General features: G+C 34.2%; 1 protein-coding gene across 4 annotated transcripts in view; it reads left to right on the forward strand.

The window, feature by feature from the left end:
* SCLT1 (sodium channel and clathrin linker 1) overlaps positions 1 to 18,049 on the forward strand; it is a 268,143-nt gene that overhangs the window by 50,169 nt on the left and 199,925 nt on the right. For all 4 annotated transcript variants that reach the window (XR_016393194.1, XR_016393195.1, XM_022556932.2 and 1 more), the window contains exons 3-5: positions 10,888 to 10,946; positions 11,473 to 11,545; positions 14,635 to 14,690. Coding sequence is in view for 2 of the 4 variants with exons in the window: in XM_022556932.2 (XP_022412640.1) it covers positions 10,888 to 10,946; positions 11,473 to 11,545; positions 14,635 to 14,690 (188 nt within the window). In the remaining 2 variants the exon portion in view is untranslated. The remainder of the gene's footprint in view (positions 1 to 10,887; positions 10,947 to 11,472; positions 11,546 to 14,634; positions 14,691 to 18,049) is intronic.

Here is an 18,049-nt window from a genome sequence, read left to right on the forward strand (position 1 = left end):
GAAGGATCCACACAACCCTATTAGGTGGAACCCCTAGAGCATATAACTTAGGTGACAAGACGGGAGTACCCAGTAGGGATGCATAGGATGCCTCCTGCAGAGGGCCACTTCTCCAAGATCAAGAAACATAACTAATCCACCACATAATAAAAATACAAATAGCAACTTAGACAAAATGAGGCAGCAGAGGAATATGTTCCAGACAAAGGAACAAGATGAAACCGCAAAAGAAGAAGTAAGATAGGCAGTCTACCTGAGAAAGAGTTGAGAGGAATGACCATAAAGATGGTTAAAGAACTCAGGAGGAGAATGTATGCACAGAGCAAGAAGTCAGAAGTTTGTAATAAAGAGATGGAAAATATAAAGAACAACTAAACAGAAATGAAGAATACAATAACTGAAGTGAAAAATACACTACAAGAAGCAATAGTAGACTAAATGATTCCAAAGCATGGATTAGTGAGCTAGAAAATAGAGTAGTGGAAATCACTGCTGCTGAACAAAAGAAGGAAAAAAGAATGAAAAGAAATGAGGACAGTTTGAAAGACCTCTGGGACAATACCAAGTCCAAGTCTAGTATTTGAATTATAGGGGACCCAAAAGGAGAAGAGAAAGGGTCTGAGAACATATTAGAAGACATAATAGCTGAAAACTTTTGTAACATGGGAAAAAGAATAGTCACTTAAGTGCAGGAAGTACAGAGAGTCCTATATAGGGTTAACCCAAAGAGGAACACACCCAGACACATTGTAGTTAGAGTGACAAAAATTAAAGATAAAGAACACTAAAAGCAGCAAGGGAAAAGCAACAAATAACATACAAGGGAACTCCCATAAGGTTATCAGCTGATTTTTCAGCAGAAACTCTGCATACCCAAAAAAAGTGGCACAATATATTTAAAGTGATGAAAGGGAAAAACCTACAACCAAGAATACCCAGCAAGGCTCTCATTCAGATTTGATGGAGAAATCAAAAGCTTTACAGAAAGCAAAAGCTAAAGGAAATTCAGCATCACCAAACCAGCTTTGTAGCAAATGTTAAAGGAACTTCTCTAGGTGAAAAAGAAAAGGCCACAGCTAGAAACAAGAAAATTACAAAATGAGAAAGCTCACCAGTAAAGGCAAGCATACACTAAAGGTAGGAAATCACCCACACACCAAGCTACTAGGAAGGTTAAAATACAAAACTAGTAAAATAATATATTCACAAGAAGTACTTTAGGGATACACAAAATAATTAGATGTAAAATATTATATGAAAAATAGTAATTGTGGGGGGAGGAGATTACAAATTTAGGGTATTTAAAATGCATTTGAAATGAAGAGATCAACTTAAAACAGTCATGTGCATATATAGACTGCTATACAAAAATGTCATGATAACTGAAAACCAAAAATCTATAATAGATAATACACACAAAAAAAGAAAATGGAATCCAAACATAACACTAAAGATAGTCATCAAATCACAAGAGAAGATAACAAAAGAAGAAAGTGGGGGAGAAAAGACCCCCAAAACAAATCCAAAATGATTAACAAATCATGGCAATAAGAGCATACCTATTTATAATTACCTTAAACGTAAACAGATTATAGGTTCCAACCAAAAGACACAGACTGGCTGAATGAATACAAAAACAAGACATATATATGCTGCCTACAAGAGAGTTACTTCAAATTTAGACACACATACAGACAAAGTGAGGGGATGAAAAAGGTATTCCATGCAAACGGAAATCACAAGAAAACTGGAGTAGCAATACTTATCAGAAAATAAAAAAGTCTTTAAAATGAAGACTGTTACAAGACCTAAAGGAGGAGACTACATGATGATCAAGGGATCAATCCAAGAAGATATAACAATTGTAAATATATATGCACCCAACATAGGAGCACTTCAATATATCAAATATTAACAGATATTAAAGGAACTATCAACAATAACACAATAATGGTAGGGGATTTTAACATCCAACTTATATCCATGGATGTAATCAATTAGAAACACAGGCCTTAAAATAACACATTAGACCAAATGGACTTGATATATAAATAGACCATTCCATCTGAAACCAGCAGAATACACATTCTTTTCAACTGCAACTGGAACATTCTCCAGGATAAATCATACTTGGCCACAAAACGAGCCTAGGTACATTTAAGAAAATTGAAATCATATCAAGCATCTTTTCTGACCACAACACTATGAGACTAGAAATCAACTACAAGAAAAAAAAAAAAAGCAAAAGTCCACAAATACGTGAAGACTAAACAATATTCTACTGAACAACCAGTTTATCCCTAAAGAAATCAGAGGAAATTAAAAAATACCTAGAGACAAATGAAAATGAAAACATGCTGATCCAAAACCTATTAGACATAGCAAAAGTAGTTCTAGGAGGGAAGTTTTTAGTGATGTAAGCTTACCTCAAGAAACAAGAAAAATCTCAAACATCCTAACTTTACAACTAAAGGAACTAGAGAAAGAAGAACAAACAAAACCCAAAGTTAGTAGAGGAAAAGAGATCATAAAGATCACAAAAAATAAATGAAATAGAGACTGAAAAAAAAAAAGCAGTAGGAAAGATCAATGAAACTAAAAGCTGGTCTTTGAAAAAGATAAAATTGATAAACCTTTAGCCAAACTCATCAGGAAAAAAAAGGGAGAGAGTGCAAATTAATAAAATCAGAAATGAAAAAGAAGGTACAACTGGCACTGTAAAAATACAAAGGATCATAAGAGACTACCATGAGCAACTATATGCCAATAAAATGGACAACCTAGAAGAAATGGACAAATTCTTAGAAAAGGTACAGTCTGAGACTGAACCAGGAAAAAAGAGAAAATATGAACAAATTACCAGTACAGAAATTGAATCAGTAATTTAAAAACTACCAACCAATAGAAGTCCAGGACCAGATGGCTTCAAAATTGAATTCTACCAAACATTTAGAGAATAGTTAACACCTATCCTTTTGAAACTATCCCAAAGAATTGCAGAGAAAGGAACACTTCGAACTCATTCTATGAGGCCACCATCACCCTGATACCAAAACCAGACAAAGATATCACGAAAAATGAAAATTACAGGCCATTATCACTGAAAAACATTGATGCAAAATTCCTCAACAAAATACTAACAAACTGACTCCAACAATACATTAAAAGGATCATACTCCATGATCAACTAGGATTTATCCCAGGGATGCAAGGATTTTTTGATATCCTCAAATCAATCAATGATATGCACCACATTAACAATTTGAAGAACAAAAACCATATGAACACATCAACAGATGCAGAAAAACTGTTGATGAAATTCAACATTCATTTATGATAAAAAAAAAAAACACAACTCTTCAGAAAATGGTCATAGAAGGAACACACCTCAACATAATAAAGGCCATATGACAAACCCACAGCTAACATCATGCTCAGTGTTAAAAATCTGAAAGCATTTCATCTACAATCAGGAACAAGGATGCCCACTCTCACCACTTTTATTCAAAATACTATTAGAAGTCCTAGTCTAGCCACAGCAATCAGAGAAGACAAGAAGTAAGGGAATCCAGATTGGAAAGGAAGAAGTAAAACTGTCACTGTTTGTAGTTGATATGGTGATACGAAAATCCTAAAGATGCCACCAGAAAATTAGAGCTCATCAATGAATTTGGTAAAGTCATAGAATACAAAATTAACATAAAAATAAGCAAAATTAATATACAGAAATCTGTTGCATTTCTATACACTAACAATGAAATATCAGGAAGAGAAATTAAGGAAACAATCCCATTTTCCATCATATGAAAAAGAATAAAATATCCAGGAATAAACTTACTTGAGGCAAAAGACCTGTTTTTGTATGGGAAGAATCAATATTGGTAAATGACCATACTACTCAAGGCAGTCTACAGATTCAGTGCAATCCCTATCAAAATACCAGTGGCATTTTTCACAGAATTGGAACAAAAATTTAAAAATTAGAGTGGAAACACAGAAGACCCTAAATAGCCTAAACAATATTGAGAAAAATGGAGCTGGAGGAATCACACTCCCTGACTTCAGACTATACTAAAAAGCTACAGTAAACAAAACAGTATGGTACTGGCACAAAAGCACCCAAAGATCAATAGAACAGAATAAACCCAGAAATAAACCCACGCACTTATAGTCAGCTAATCTATGACAAAGGTGGCAAGAATATACAATAAGAAAAGACAGTCTATTCAATAAGTGGTGCTGGGAAAACTGGACAGCTACATGGAAAAGAATGAAGTATATGAAATATAGAATATCCTGTAACACAATACACAAAAAATAAACTCAAAATGGATTAAAGACCTAAATGTAAGGCCAGACACTATCAAACTCTTAGAGGAAAACATAGGCAGGACACTCTGTGACATAAATCACAGCAAGATGTTGTTTGATCCACCTCCTAGAGTAATGAAAATAAAAACAAAAATAAACAAATGGGGACTTCCTGGTGATCCAGCGGTTAAGACTCTGCACTCCCAATGCAGGGGGCCTGGGTTCGATCCCTGGTCAGGTAATTGGATCCTGCATGATGCAACTAAGAGCCCGCACGCTGCAACTAAAAGATCCTGTATGCCGCAACTAAAGATCCTGAATGCCACAGCTAAAGATCCTGCATGTGGCAACAAAGATCCCGCATGCCAGAACTAAGACCTGGTGCAGCCAAATAAATAAATACTTAAAAAGAGGAAGAATATTCTCTCAACAAATAAAATGAGGCTCCTTAAAAAAAAAAGTCCTCTAATTAAACTTAAAAGTTTTTGTACACCAAAGGAAACCATACACAAAACAAAAAGACAAGCTATGGATTGGGAGGAAATATTTGCAAATGCTACTGCTGACAAGGGATTAATTTCAAAATATACAAAGAGCTTATACACATCAATATCAAAAAAAGACATACAACGCAATCAAAAAATGGGCAGAATCCAAGGAAGACATGCAGATGGCCAATACACACATGAGAAGATGCTCAACATCGCTGGTTATCACAGAAATGGAAATTCACACTACACTGAGGTATCACCTCACACCAGTCAGAATGGTCATCATTAAATAGTCTACAAATAACAAATGCTGGAGAGGGTGTGGAGAAAAGGGAACGCACCTAAACTTTTGGTGGGAATGTAAAGTGGTGCATTCACTGTGGAAAACAGTATGGAGATTCCTTAAAAAACTAAGAATAGAGTTACTATATGATCCAGCATTCCCACTCCTGGGCATATATCCACAGAAAACTCTAATTCAAAAGGATACATGCAGGAACTTCCTTGGTGGTCCAATAAGTAAGACTCCATGCTCCCAATGCAGGGGGCCCAGGTTCAATCCCTGGTCGGGGAACTAGATCCTGCAGGCTTGCCACAACTAAGAGTCCACATGCCTCAACTAAGAAGTCCGCACACCGCAACTAAGAAAACTGCATGCGGGCTTCCCTGGTGGCGCAGTGGTTGAGAGTCTGCCTGCCGATGCAGGGGACATGGGTTTGTGCCCCAGCCCGGGAAGATCCCACATGCCATGGAGTGGCTAGGCCTGTGAGCCACGGCCGCTGGGCCTGCGCGTCCCGAGCCTGTGCTCCGCAACGGGAGAGGCCACAACAGTGAGAGGCCTGCGTACCGCAAAAAAAAAAAAAGAAAGAAAACTGCATGCTGCAACTAAGAAACTCACGTGCCGCAACTAAGGATCCCGCATGCTGCAACGAAGATCCCATGTGCCACAACTAAGATCCAGCACAGCCAAAATAAATAAATATTTTTTTAAAAAGAAAAAAAAAACTAAACCAAAAGGATACATGCACCCCAATGTTCATAGCCACAGCATTTACAATAGCCATGGAAGCAACCTGAATGTCCATTGACAGAGAAATGGATAAAGAAAATGTGGTATATATATATATATATATATATATATATATACACACACACACACACATATACATAAAATGTGATAATACTCAGCCATAAAAAGAATGAAATAATGCCATTTGCAGCAACACGCATGGACCTAGAGATATCATACTTTAGTGAAGTAAGTCAGACAAAGACAGATATCATAAGATATCACTTATATATGGAATCTAAAAAAATGATATAAAGGAAGTTATTTACAAAACAGAAACCGACTCACATACATAGAAAATAAACTGAAGGTTACCAAAGGGGACAGGGATGGGGAGGGATAATTTAGGGATTTGAGATTAACACACGCACACCCTTGTCAGTTGAATCATTGCAAATATTTTCTTCCAGTCCGTAGATTGTCTTTATTTTGTTGGTGATTTCTTTTGTTGTGCAAAAGCTTTTAAGTTTGATTAGGTCCCATTTGTTTGTATTTGCTTTTATTTCTGTTGTCTTGGTAGACAGACCTAAGAACCTCTTCAAACAAAAGTCCAGGACTGGATGGCTTCACTGGGGAATTCTCCCTAACATACAAAGAAGAACTTAAATGTATCCTTTTCAAACTATTCCAAAAGATTGAAGAGGAGAGAACAGTCTCAAAGTCATTCTATGAAGCCACCATCACCCTAGTAACAAAACCAGACAGAGACACTGCAGAAAAGAGAATTACAGGCGAATATCTTTGACAAATATAAATGCAAAAATTGTCAATGAAATATTAGCAAACTGGATTCAACAATACATAAAAAGGAGCATTCCGTGATGAAGTTGGGTTCATTCCAGGGTCACAAGGATGGTTCAACACACAAATCAATCAATATTATACACCATATTAATGAAAGCAAAGGCAAAAACCACATGATAATTTCAATAGATGCAGAAAAATTTGACAAAATTCAATATCCATTCATGATAAAAACTCACCAAAGTGGATTTAGAGGGAACATATCTCAACATAATAAAAGTTGCTTATGACAAACCCACAGCCAACATAATATTCAGTAGTGAAAAGCTGAAAGGCTTCCCAATAAATTCAGATTTAAGACAAGATGCCCATTCTCACCACTGTTATTCTACATAGTATTGCAAATCCTAGCCACAGCAATCAGACAAGAAAAGTAAATAAATTTTATCCAAATTGGAAGGGCAGAACTTAAAACGTCACTATTTGCAGATGATATGATACTCTATTTCGAGTACCCTAAAGTCTCCACGTAAAACCTATTCAGTACTAATAAATGAATTCAGCGAAGTAGCAGGCTACAAGATTAATATACGGAAATCTGTTGCTTTTCTTTACACTAACGATAAAATATCAGAGAAAGTGTAAAAACAATCCCATTTAAAATCACATCAAAAAGAAAAAAGTATTGATACCTAGGAGTAAACTTAACCAAGGAGCTGAAAACTATATAACATTGATAAAGGAAATTGAAGGTAATTCAAAGAAAGGGAAAGATATCTCATGCTCTTGGATTGGAAGAATTAATATTGTTAAAATGGCCATACTACCCAAAGCAATCTACAGATGTAATGTGATCCCTATCAAAATATCCATGACATTTTTCACCAAACTAGAACAAATAATCGTAAAATATATATGGAACCACAAAAGACCCAGAATTGCCACAGCAATCCTGAGGAAAAAGAATAAAGCTGGAGGCATAACCCTTCCAGACTTCAGACTATATTACATAGTTATAGTAATCAAAACATTGTGGTATTTGCACAAAAAGATATTTAGATCAATGGATCTTTAGAATAGAGAGCCAAGAATTTAACTCACACACCTATGGTCAGTTAACCTCTGACAAAGGAGGCAGGAATGTACAATGGAGCAATGACAGTCTCTTTAGCAAATGGTGTTGAGAAAGCTGGACAGCTACATGTAAGTCACTGAAATTGGTACACTGCCTCATACCATATACAAAAATGGTTTAAAGACCTAAATTTAAGACATGACACCATAAAACTCGTAGAAGAGAACATAGGCAGAGCATTCTTAGACATAACTGATAGCAATATTTTCTTAGATCATTCTGCCAATGTAAAAGAAATAAAAGCTAAGATAAGTGAATGGGACCTAATAAAACTTACAAGCTTTTGCACAGCAAAGGAAACCATAAACAAAATGAAAAGACAACCTACCAACTGGGAGAAAATATTGGCAAATGATGCGACTGACAAGGGCTTAATTTCCATAATATACAAGCAGCTCATACAACTCAATAACAAAAAAATAAATAACCCAATCAAAAACTGGGCACAAGACCTAAACAGACATTTCTCCTAAGAAGACTTACATGTGGCCAACAGGCTCATGAAAAAATGCTCACCATCACTTATTATCAGAAAGATGCAACTCAAAACCACAAAGAGATGTCACCTCACACTGGTCAGAATGGGTATCATCAAAAACTGTACAAATAATAAATGCTGGAGAGGGTGTGGAGGAAAGGGAACCCTCCTACACTATTGGTGGGAAGGTAAATTGGTGTAGTCACTATGGAAAACAGTATGGAGTTTCCTTAAAAATCTAAAAATAGAGTTACCATCTGCTGCAGCAATCCCATTCCTTGGTATATATCCAGAAAAGATGAAAACTGTATTTCAAAAAGATACATGCACCCCTATGTTCATAGCAGCACTATTTACGATAACTAAGACATGGAAACAACCCAAGGGCCCATTAACAGATGATTGGTCTAAGAATATGTAGTATAAATATACAGTGGAATATTAACTCACTCATAAAAAAGAATGAAATATTGCTATTTGCAGCAACATGGATAGACCTATAGAATATCATACTTTAGTGAAGTAAGTCAGACATGTATCATATGATATCACTTATATGTGGAATCTAAAAAGTAATACAAATGAATTTATATACAGACAGAAACAAACTCTCAAACATAGAAAACAAACTTATTGTTACCAAAGGGGAGATAAGGAGGGGGAGGGAAGAACTAAGAATTTGGGATTAACAGGTACAAACTACTATTTGTAAAATACATAAGGAACAAGAATGTACTGTATAGCGCTGGGAACTATATTCAGTATCTTGTAATAACCTATAATGAAAAGTAATCTGAAATATATATATATGAAATAACTGAATCACTTTGCTATACACCTAACTCAGTACTGTGCACAGTACTTACACAATGTCAACTATACTTCATTTTTTTAAAAAATCCCTTTGAATCTGTCTGTCCTTCCCTCTGTCCCATTCCATTCCTTCTACTCCTAGAAGGTAACCCCTTTTTTGGTGATATATCCATGTTGATACATATGTTTTGCTAATCCCTTGACCTACTTATGAGATCCTATTGTATTATTTTTCATGTATCCTATTTTTTTTTAATTACAGTAAAAGCTCCACTGAAAGTTCTTATACATCTCCTTGTGTTTTGAATGTTTCTGCATACTTTATAATAGTTACTGTGTTTTTTGGTCGTGTTAAAATTATACTGTCCTCTTAACCTTGCTTATGGTGTCATTAGTTGTATAGAAATTTTAAATTTGGATATTGTAAAATATGTTATTTCTTCTGTTTATAGATTTTACTACTTGTGTCTTTCAGCTAGAAAATGTATTTTGAGTGAGAGTATGCCAGGCACTGCTTGGAATATTGGTGAACAAAGCAGACAATAGTCTCTGCATTTTTAGAGCTTAAGAAAGCTTTCTGTATCTCAAGGTCAATAATACATTTTCTTTCAATAGTTGTTAAATTTTTAAAACATTTGCATCTTTAATCTATCTGTAATTTTCTTTCCATTTAGTGTGTGCTGGGATCTAATTTTACTTTTTTACCCAGCGCTATTAGTTGAAAAGCAGTACTTTGTCCATTTATTATAGTTATAATTCCACTTCTTTTATATACTGCATACCCATAAATACTTGAATCTATTTCTGAATTCTCTGTACTGTTCTGTTTGTTACTGTGTCTGAACCATATTGTTTTAATTACTCTAGCATTATAGTGTTTTGTCATGTAGAGCAAGTTCTCCCCTCTTTTTTTTTTTTGGCCAGATTATCTTGGCTATTCTTGCACATTTACTCAAACATAGGGACTTTACCATCTGTTTAAGATCAAGTTTCATAAATTATTCTATTGGATTTCTTTTTTGGAATTGCATTGTACCTGCAGTGAGTTTTAAGACATAGATACACTTATAATACTGACTGTTTCACATATGAATATGGTATAGAACCCTGTTTATTTAATCCTTTATGTCCTTCAGTAAAGTTAATATTTTGTTAAAGTTATTGCAACACTTTTTTTTGTTTTATTCTCAAGTACTACCTTTTCTTATAGTAGTGAATACCATATTTTTTCCTATCAGATTTTCTGATTATTGCTGGTATTTGGGAAAGCAGCTGTTTTTTTTATGTTTGATCTTCTATCTGGTGACTTGGTGTACTCTGTTCTTAGTCCTAATAATTGGTAGATTATAGAGAGAGTTTTCTAGGTAAATGGTCAAATTGTCTGTAGATGAGAATAGTATTGTGTGTTCCTTTTCAACCTTTAGATCTCCAACCCCCTGTCCCTGCAGCAGATTCCACTGATTGGAACCTTTAGTACAATGCTGAGTTTTAGCAGTGATAGTGAGCAGCCTTGTATTATTACTGAATTTCGTGCAGTGCTTCTGATGTTCCACTATGAAGAATAGTAATTGATGTAGGTTTTTGGTAGATGTTCTTTATCAATCGAGAAATTTCTTCCTATTTCTATTTTGCCAAGAGTTTTATTATGTATGGGTGTTAAAATTTACTGAATACATTTTCGGCATCAATTAATATAACTTTTTTTTTCTCTTTCCCTCTTGTGTAATTGCAGTGACAGATTTAAGGCTATAAAATGTTTACTTGTATTTAATTTTAAACTACTGTCAGTTTTGACTAGAAAGATGTGAGAAAACAAAATTTTAATATGCAGTATTTTCTGTTATAGAAATCTGTCTTCAAAGGAGTTGCAGGTGACACAGTAGAAAACTCAGTAGTTGACCAAAGGTAAGGTTGAATTACCAGAAAAATATTATTTTCTTAATTATGTTTAATTATTGTTAATTTTTTAGTATTAGGGATGTTTATTTTATATTCTGCTATAATTAGGTTTAAATGATCTGTCATTGAATTGACAAGGGGAAAAAAGCCAGTATTATTGTCCATAATAGTGGTTCTCAACTGAGTGATTTTTGCTTCCCTTCCCTCCCCAGATATTTGACAATGTCTGGAAGCATTTTTGCTTGTCACAATTGTGGAGGATAAGGGTGCTAGTGGCATCTAATGGGTAGAGGCCAGGAATGCTACTAAACATCCTACAGTGCACAGGTCAGCCCCCAACAACAAAAAATTATTCAGCCTAAAATATTAATTGAGCTAAGGTTGAGAACCTCTGGTTTAGGAAAAAGGCAAAGTATTGATTGCTATGGAGAAAATTAACAAAAATTTTGATGTTTAATTTATTTCATGTTACATATTTATTAAACTAGATTAAAAAGAATATGTATCTTTTTAACTTTGAAATTTTCTTTAGCTTTTTAGTTCCTCTTATTACTGAGTATGATAAGCATCTGGAAGAGCTAAATGGGCAGCTGAAATATTATCAGGTATGGAATCATAGCTATAAACCATTTGGTAATATTTTCTTATTAAAAAAAGAAAAAATAGACTCTCTTTCTTTACAAAAACATTGATAAGGAAGAAAATGTTTACCTGTAATCAATTTACGTGTTATTTTCTGGTGTACAGCAAAGTGATTTAGTTATACACATTTACACATTTATATGTGTGTGTGTATATATATATGTATTCTTTATCAGATTCTTTTCCATTATAGGTTAGTACAAGATATTGAATCTAGCTCCCTGTGCTATACAGTAGGTCCTTGTTGTTTATCTGTTTTATATATAGTAGTGTGTATCTGTTAATCCCAAACTCTTAATTTATCCCTGCCCCCTCTTTTCCCCTTTGGTAACCATAAGTTTGTTTTCTACTTCTGTAAGTCTGTTTCTGTTTTAAGTATAATTTTTTTTTTTAGATTCTACATATAAATGATATCATATGATATTTGTCTTTCTCTGACTTACTTTACTTAGTATGATAATCTCTAGGACCATCCATGTTGCTGCAAATGCATTATTTCATTCTTTATGGCTGAATAATATTCCATTGTGTATATGTACACCACATCTTTTTTACCCATTCATGTGTTGATAGACACTTAGGTTGCTTCTAACTGTTGGCTATTGTAAATAGTGCAGCTCTGAACATTGGGGTGCATGTATCTTTTTGAATTAGAGTTTTTGTCTTTTCTGGATATATACCCAGGAGTGGGATTGCTGGATCATATGGTAACTCTGCTTTTAGTTTTTTAAGGAACCTCAATACTGTTTTCCAGTTTACATTCCCAGCAACAGTGTAGGAAGGTTCCCTTTTCTCCACACCCTCTCCAGTATGTATTGTTTGTAGACTTTTTGATGATGGCCATTCTGACCAGTCTGAGGTGATACTTCACTGTGGTTTTGATTTGCATTTCTCTAATAATTAATGATGTTGACCATCATTTCATGTGCCTGTTGGCCATCTGTATGTCTTCTTTGGAGAAATGTCTATTTAGATCTTCCCCCCATTTTCTGATTGGGTGGTTGTTTTTTTGCTGTTGAGCTGTATGAGCTGTTTGTTTAAATTTTTTAATTGATAAAGAACAACAGAAAGCTCTCTTTTGCACAAATGGTATTTTGCTTTTAGTTTTAGGACTAGTGAGCCTAAAGTTTCTGCTGAGTTCACTCTCTCAAAATTGCTATAATGACATGTGGTTTGATTGTTATAAAATGGAATATCTAGTTATCTTGAAATTAAACTGTTTTAAATTTTAATTTTTTATAATTTACCTGATTCATATATGTCTTTAATCAGCTAGTTTACCAAGGTGTTTAACTTCGTTTTTCCATTTGGCATTCTCCATCTAAGAGTGATTACTGGATTAATTTCAAGAGAGAGGAAGCTGTAGCAGAAAGCCTAAGGGGCAAGAATAGTTGCTACTTTTAGAGACAAAAAAGATGTTGACAGCTACTTCTTAAAACACTTGCTCACATAGATATTATTGAGTAGCAATAGCTCTTATGATTTATCTTATTGACCAGTCAAAAAATAGTATATCTTGAAAGCAGGAAAATATTCACAATAATTCTCTATATGAAAGTTTCTTCCAGAAAATGTAAATAATAGGGGAAAATTAGATGATAAGAAAGGTACTGCTGAATTTTTTCTTTCAACGATTAAATGTTTTGAAATATTTTACAGTAAATAATCTTTAGTGTTACTGTCATGATCCACCCTGAATCCTAGTTAATGCATATATCCTACCTAATTATTTGAATAATATTTTTCAAGATACGCTGACATTTTTGCAACTTTTAAAGATCGATTTTTTAAAAATAATTACAAAATGGGGATAATTGCTACAATAAAATCCAAACCTCTTAGTCTGCATGGCATTCAAGCAAGACCTGCCACCTGCCTTTCCAGTTTTACCTCTCATTGCATGGCTCCATGTGTGGTCAGTTCTCAGTTATCTGGTAGTGAATTCATTCATTTTGATTTAATTGTGATTCAGGCACAGCAGGGACCTGGGAAAGGTTCACCTTTCAAGCCGGCTTTGTAGTTATAATTGGCTGTTACTGTTTTCCTAGGGGAAGCTTCCTTGAGCTTCTCTAGTTGAAAGGGAGAGAGAAAGGCTTGGAGGACTGCCTGTTCCACCCTTCCCTTGCCAGGTTCACTCCAGGATTGGCTCTTCTCCTTTAGCCTGGGGTACCCAATCAAGAGTAATCGACAGATCATGAATTGATTGCAGTTTTGTTTTAAGTATGATTTTACATGGCCTCCTTCCTGATCTCCACTTGCTCGTTTACTCTTACTGAGAACTGATGACTATGCCTGTGTCATCTAATATTTTTTGCTTCTTTGCTTTTACTCATATTTCACCCTACTTGAAATGCCCTTTCTTTCCTGTTGAAATCTTACAAGCCCTTTAACCCCTCAGAGAAAATTAAAAATACCTTCATTTCATTCCCTTTACAGTATATATTTTATTCGTATTGTTATTTTAGTTAGTGATTTTTTTTTTTACCATCTTTCCTACTAATGTATGTGTTAGTGACCACATTGGTTTACTGTAGCAGCCTTGTATAGTGCAGAGAGTTTATACAACTAAACAAGGTGGTCAATCAGAGACTGAATGAATTATTGCTAAAGAAGATCTTCATTTGCTTTTTTCGCCATTAACATTTTACTTCTTGAAATTCAAGCACTTACATGGGCTTCACCTAAACTAAGATGAATTACGATATATATTCAAGGTCTAGGGATCATCGGATATTTCTTATAGTGACATATTAAGGAATATCTTACATCTCTTTTCCTATAAACATCTCTAAATATAGGAATTACATTTAAAAATATTTATTAATATGTTATATAAAATATTTTTACTTATATTCTATTCAAAATGTTCTGTTACGTTCTGTGTATCATTAAAATATCTATATTTAATATTGCTTGTTAGAAGTGAAGAATAATTATTTCTTATCTGTAGACTAGTGTCATAGAATCCGATTGCTTGCATATGAATGAACTACTTAATATAAATCTAATTGTCTGGAAAATGTTTTTCTGCAACCATATTTTATTCTCTCAGAAACAGATGGGTGAGATGAAACTACAACTTGAAAATGTCATCAAGGAAAATGAAAGGTAGATCAATTAACTACTGATTATCTTATTGTTGTCTTAGGTAACTTTTATTATTGTTATTTGGTATTTTATTCATGGAGTATACTGGTTATGAGTGTGGACACTGGGGCCTGATTTCCTTTTTGACTCCTGGCTCCATTGCTTATTAGCTATATGACCTTGGACAAGTTAACCTCTGTGTGCTTTAGGGTTTCCTCATCTATAAGTGGGAGACAATAACAGAACCTATTTCTTAGAGCTGACTGTAAGGGATAAAGTAATTGCTTAAAATAGGGTACATAATAAGCACCTTATAAATATTAGCAATCATGAATAGTATAGTAAAGAATATATATATTAGGAAACATACTGATAAAATGGAAACCTGTCAACCCACCATCCAGTTAAGAGCTAAAATGTTATCAATACTGGTGCACTTATCCATGTTTTCCTTCCCTATCCCATGCCCCTCCTTCCCTCTGCCAGCGGTTAATACTGTCTTGAATTTTTGTTTATCGTTCCCTTGCTTTTTAAAATTTTTGTAGGTATGTGTATTCCTAATGATATATTATTTAGTTTTGCATTTTTAAAAACTTCCAAAAATAGTATTATTTAGTCTTCTGAGACTTACTTTTTTTCCACTCAATATCATGCATAAGCAGAAGAGTTTCAGGGTTGGGTCATAGGCTATGTGAATATTCAATTTTGCAATATATTGCCAACCTAATTTCCAAAGTGGCTATACCAATTTACATTCCCACCAGTGATATTTATGAGTTCTTATTGATTTGTATATTTTATCAGCAATTGCTCTTACCAGGTTTCTTAATTTTTGTTATTTTGAGTCCTAAATGGTATTTCATTGTGGTTTTAACTTACATTTTCCTGAATATCAATATGGTTAACCATTTTTCATGTATTTATTTACCCATGTGGTTTTCTCATGAAACGCTTGTTCATTTCTTTTTCCCATTTTCTCTTTATCTTTTCCTTAAATTGTCAAAGTACTTTATGTAATCTGTATTCTGAATATTTGTTAGTGTGCTGATCAGTGTAAACAGTAACCATCATAGACACTTCAAACAAGAAGGGATTTAGTCACTTACAGTTAAGTACTATGTAGGTAAGATAATTGGTTTTAGAGTCATACCTTAGAGGCTGAGATTCTGAGGCCAGGAATTTATGCTGCTGCCACCATCTCTGTAGCTACCACTACAGCATCACTTCCATGGAGCTGAAAACTTGATACTGGAAAGTGGGGCATGAGGTACTCACTTCAGGAGACGCTCACGTCTATCAGTTTTGCTTGCCATCTGTCGTACCTAAAGAAGAATGTTCTCAGCTCACTTCTGCCTTCTATATCCCCTTCAAGTGCCCGTCACTGGTGAACCTTTAATTCCATCCACCACACCAGCTGCAAAGACATCCGGGAAACATAGTTTTAGACTTTCAGCCATTATGAAAGTTGCTGGGATATGGAAAGGGATGGGAATGAATAATGAGTGCCAATGGCGCATTCAATGTGCTAGACAATAGGTATGTTTCAGATATCTGTTCCCAGGTTGTGATATGTTTGATCAACAGAAATTTCTTTTCCTTTTTTTTTTTTTTTTTTTTTTAATTTTGAGGTAGTTGAATATATCAGTCTTCTTATGGTTGTTGGTCTTTGTGTATAACAAATCCTCTCTCAGCCTGTGGTCCTAAAGATCTTCTCTTACATTTTCTTCTAAAAATGTTCAGAGTTTTATTCTATCCCAAGTTTAACTTTTAAAGGTCATGCAACTGGACTGAGACCTGATACATCTTTTGTTGTCGCCTTACAAAACAAAACCAAAAAATGAAGAAATACATTTTGTTTTGGTTTTAAATTCATTTAAAGCATAAGCTCTTTTTAAGTTTGGCATTCCTTTGTTTGCATTCTTCTATGTAAATCTCTTAATTGGATTTTCAGTTTTTCTCATTTATTTGTGTTTTTTCCCATGGGAAAGTTTTTCTAACTTTAACTTTTTATGATTTACTGTTCTTTCTCAAAAATCTTCCTATTAAAGACTATTGCTAAGATTTTTGAATCACCAGTGTATGTAAGTTAAGTTTGTATTTTAATGTATTGGAGATAATACGGTGTTATATGATTGAGCTAATGATTTTGTTGTTTCCTATATTTGACTCCATACTCTTCCTTTTATGTCCAGGTCTTTTGAAACCAGTCTTTTAAAAATCTGCCTTTACCTGTTTAATAGTACTGCAGTCATGGCTCATGAATGTATTTATTCTTAGTATAATAGGGAAATGGGAAAAATGGATTCTGAGCTTATTAAAAGGCACTTTTAGTAACTCGAAATGTCATCAGGTTTTAAAGTGAACCCTATGCCCTTAGAGCAACAACCTGCTTTTAAGTATTGCTGTTAAAGACTGCAAAATCAAAAAGAACTTATCATTTTTAAGGAAAATATCTTAAATATGGTCAAGTCTGAATAATGGAAGCTAGCAGTGGCATGGATTATACAATAGTATGCAATTCCACATTATTGGGTTTTGGAAGCTTTTTAATACATTTGTGTATAGGTGAGTATTTTCTGGGAATTGATTACAAATAGAAAATAATGAAGTCATTTTATAAAATGAGACTTAGGAAGAGGTGAAAAGATACTCATTTTATCATCCTTCCCATTTTTAGTTTATTCCTTTAAACTCAGTTCATGTTTTTTATTTTGTTTTTGTCTCATTTTTTCTTTAATATCATATTTCCTCCTCATAACTTGCCAGAGGATGAAAATTGGATATGATAATTAAATGAGTGAATATATATACAGCACTTCCTGGCACTAAGAAAATACTACCTTTTATTGTTATTATTTTTATTTTATTATTGAGGGTATGAAAGACATTATTTGTTGCCTCCATAAGAGCTATTTTCCCTTCTTTCATATAACCCTGATTTTGTTCCAGTTGCATTGTGCTCAGCAGAGATGAGCTTCTTCCACAATCTCAGGTGATAAAACTTTGATTATAAACCAGTGCACATTTCTTTTTACCAGGAATTTGTCTAAGAAGTATGAACATGTGACTCACTTGTACCCAGTGAAGTATAAGGGAGAGTCTGTCGTAGAGCCTCTGGGAAAGCTTTTTCTCCCTGATAAAAAGAGAGACTGGCAAGAAGAAAACTTAACCTCCTTCCTGTTCTTTGTCATTTTAGAAAGTGATATATGTTGAAGCTGCTATAGCCATTTTGTAACCATGAGAGTATGTATCAGAAACACAATGAGATTAGAAGAAGGGAAAGATGGGGAAGCCTTTGGTCCTTAAATTACATTATTGAACTGCTGAAACAAATCTGGAGCCACTTGCCTTCAGATTTAATATTTGGTGAGGTAATAAAA

The sequence above is a fragment of the Delphinapterus leucas genome, chromosome 5 (genome assembly GCF_059928025.1).
Source record: "Delphinapterus leucas isolate spDelLeu-1000000601 "Yukka" chromosome 5, BTC_Dleu_Yukka2, whole genome shotgun sequence".
NCBI classification, from domain to species: domain Eukaryota; kingdom Metazoa; phylum Chordata; class Mammalia; order Artiodactyla; family Monodontidae; genus Delphinapterus; species Delphinapterus leucas.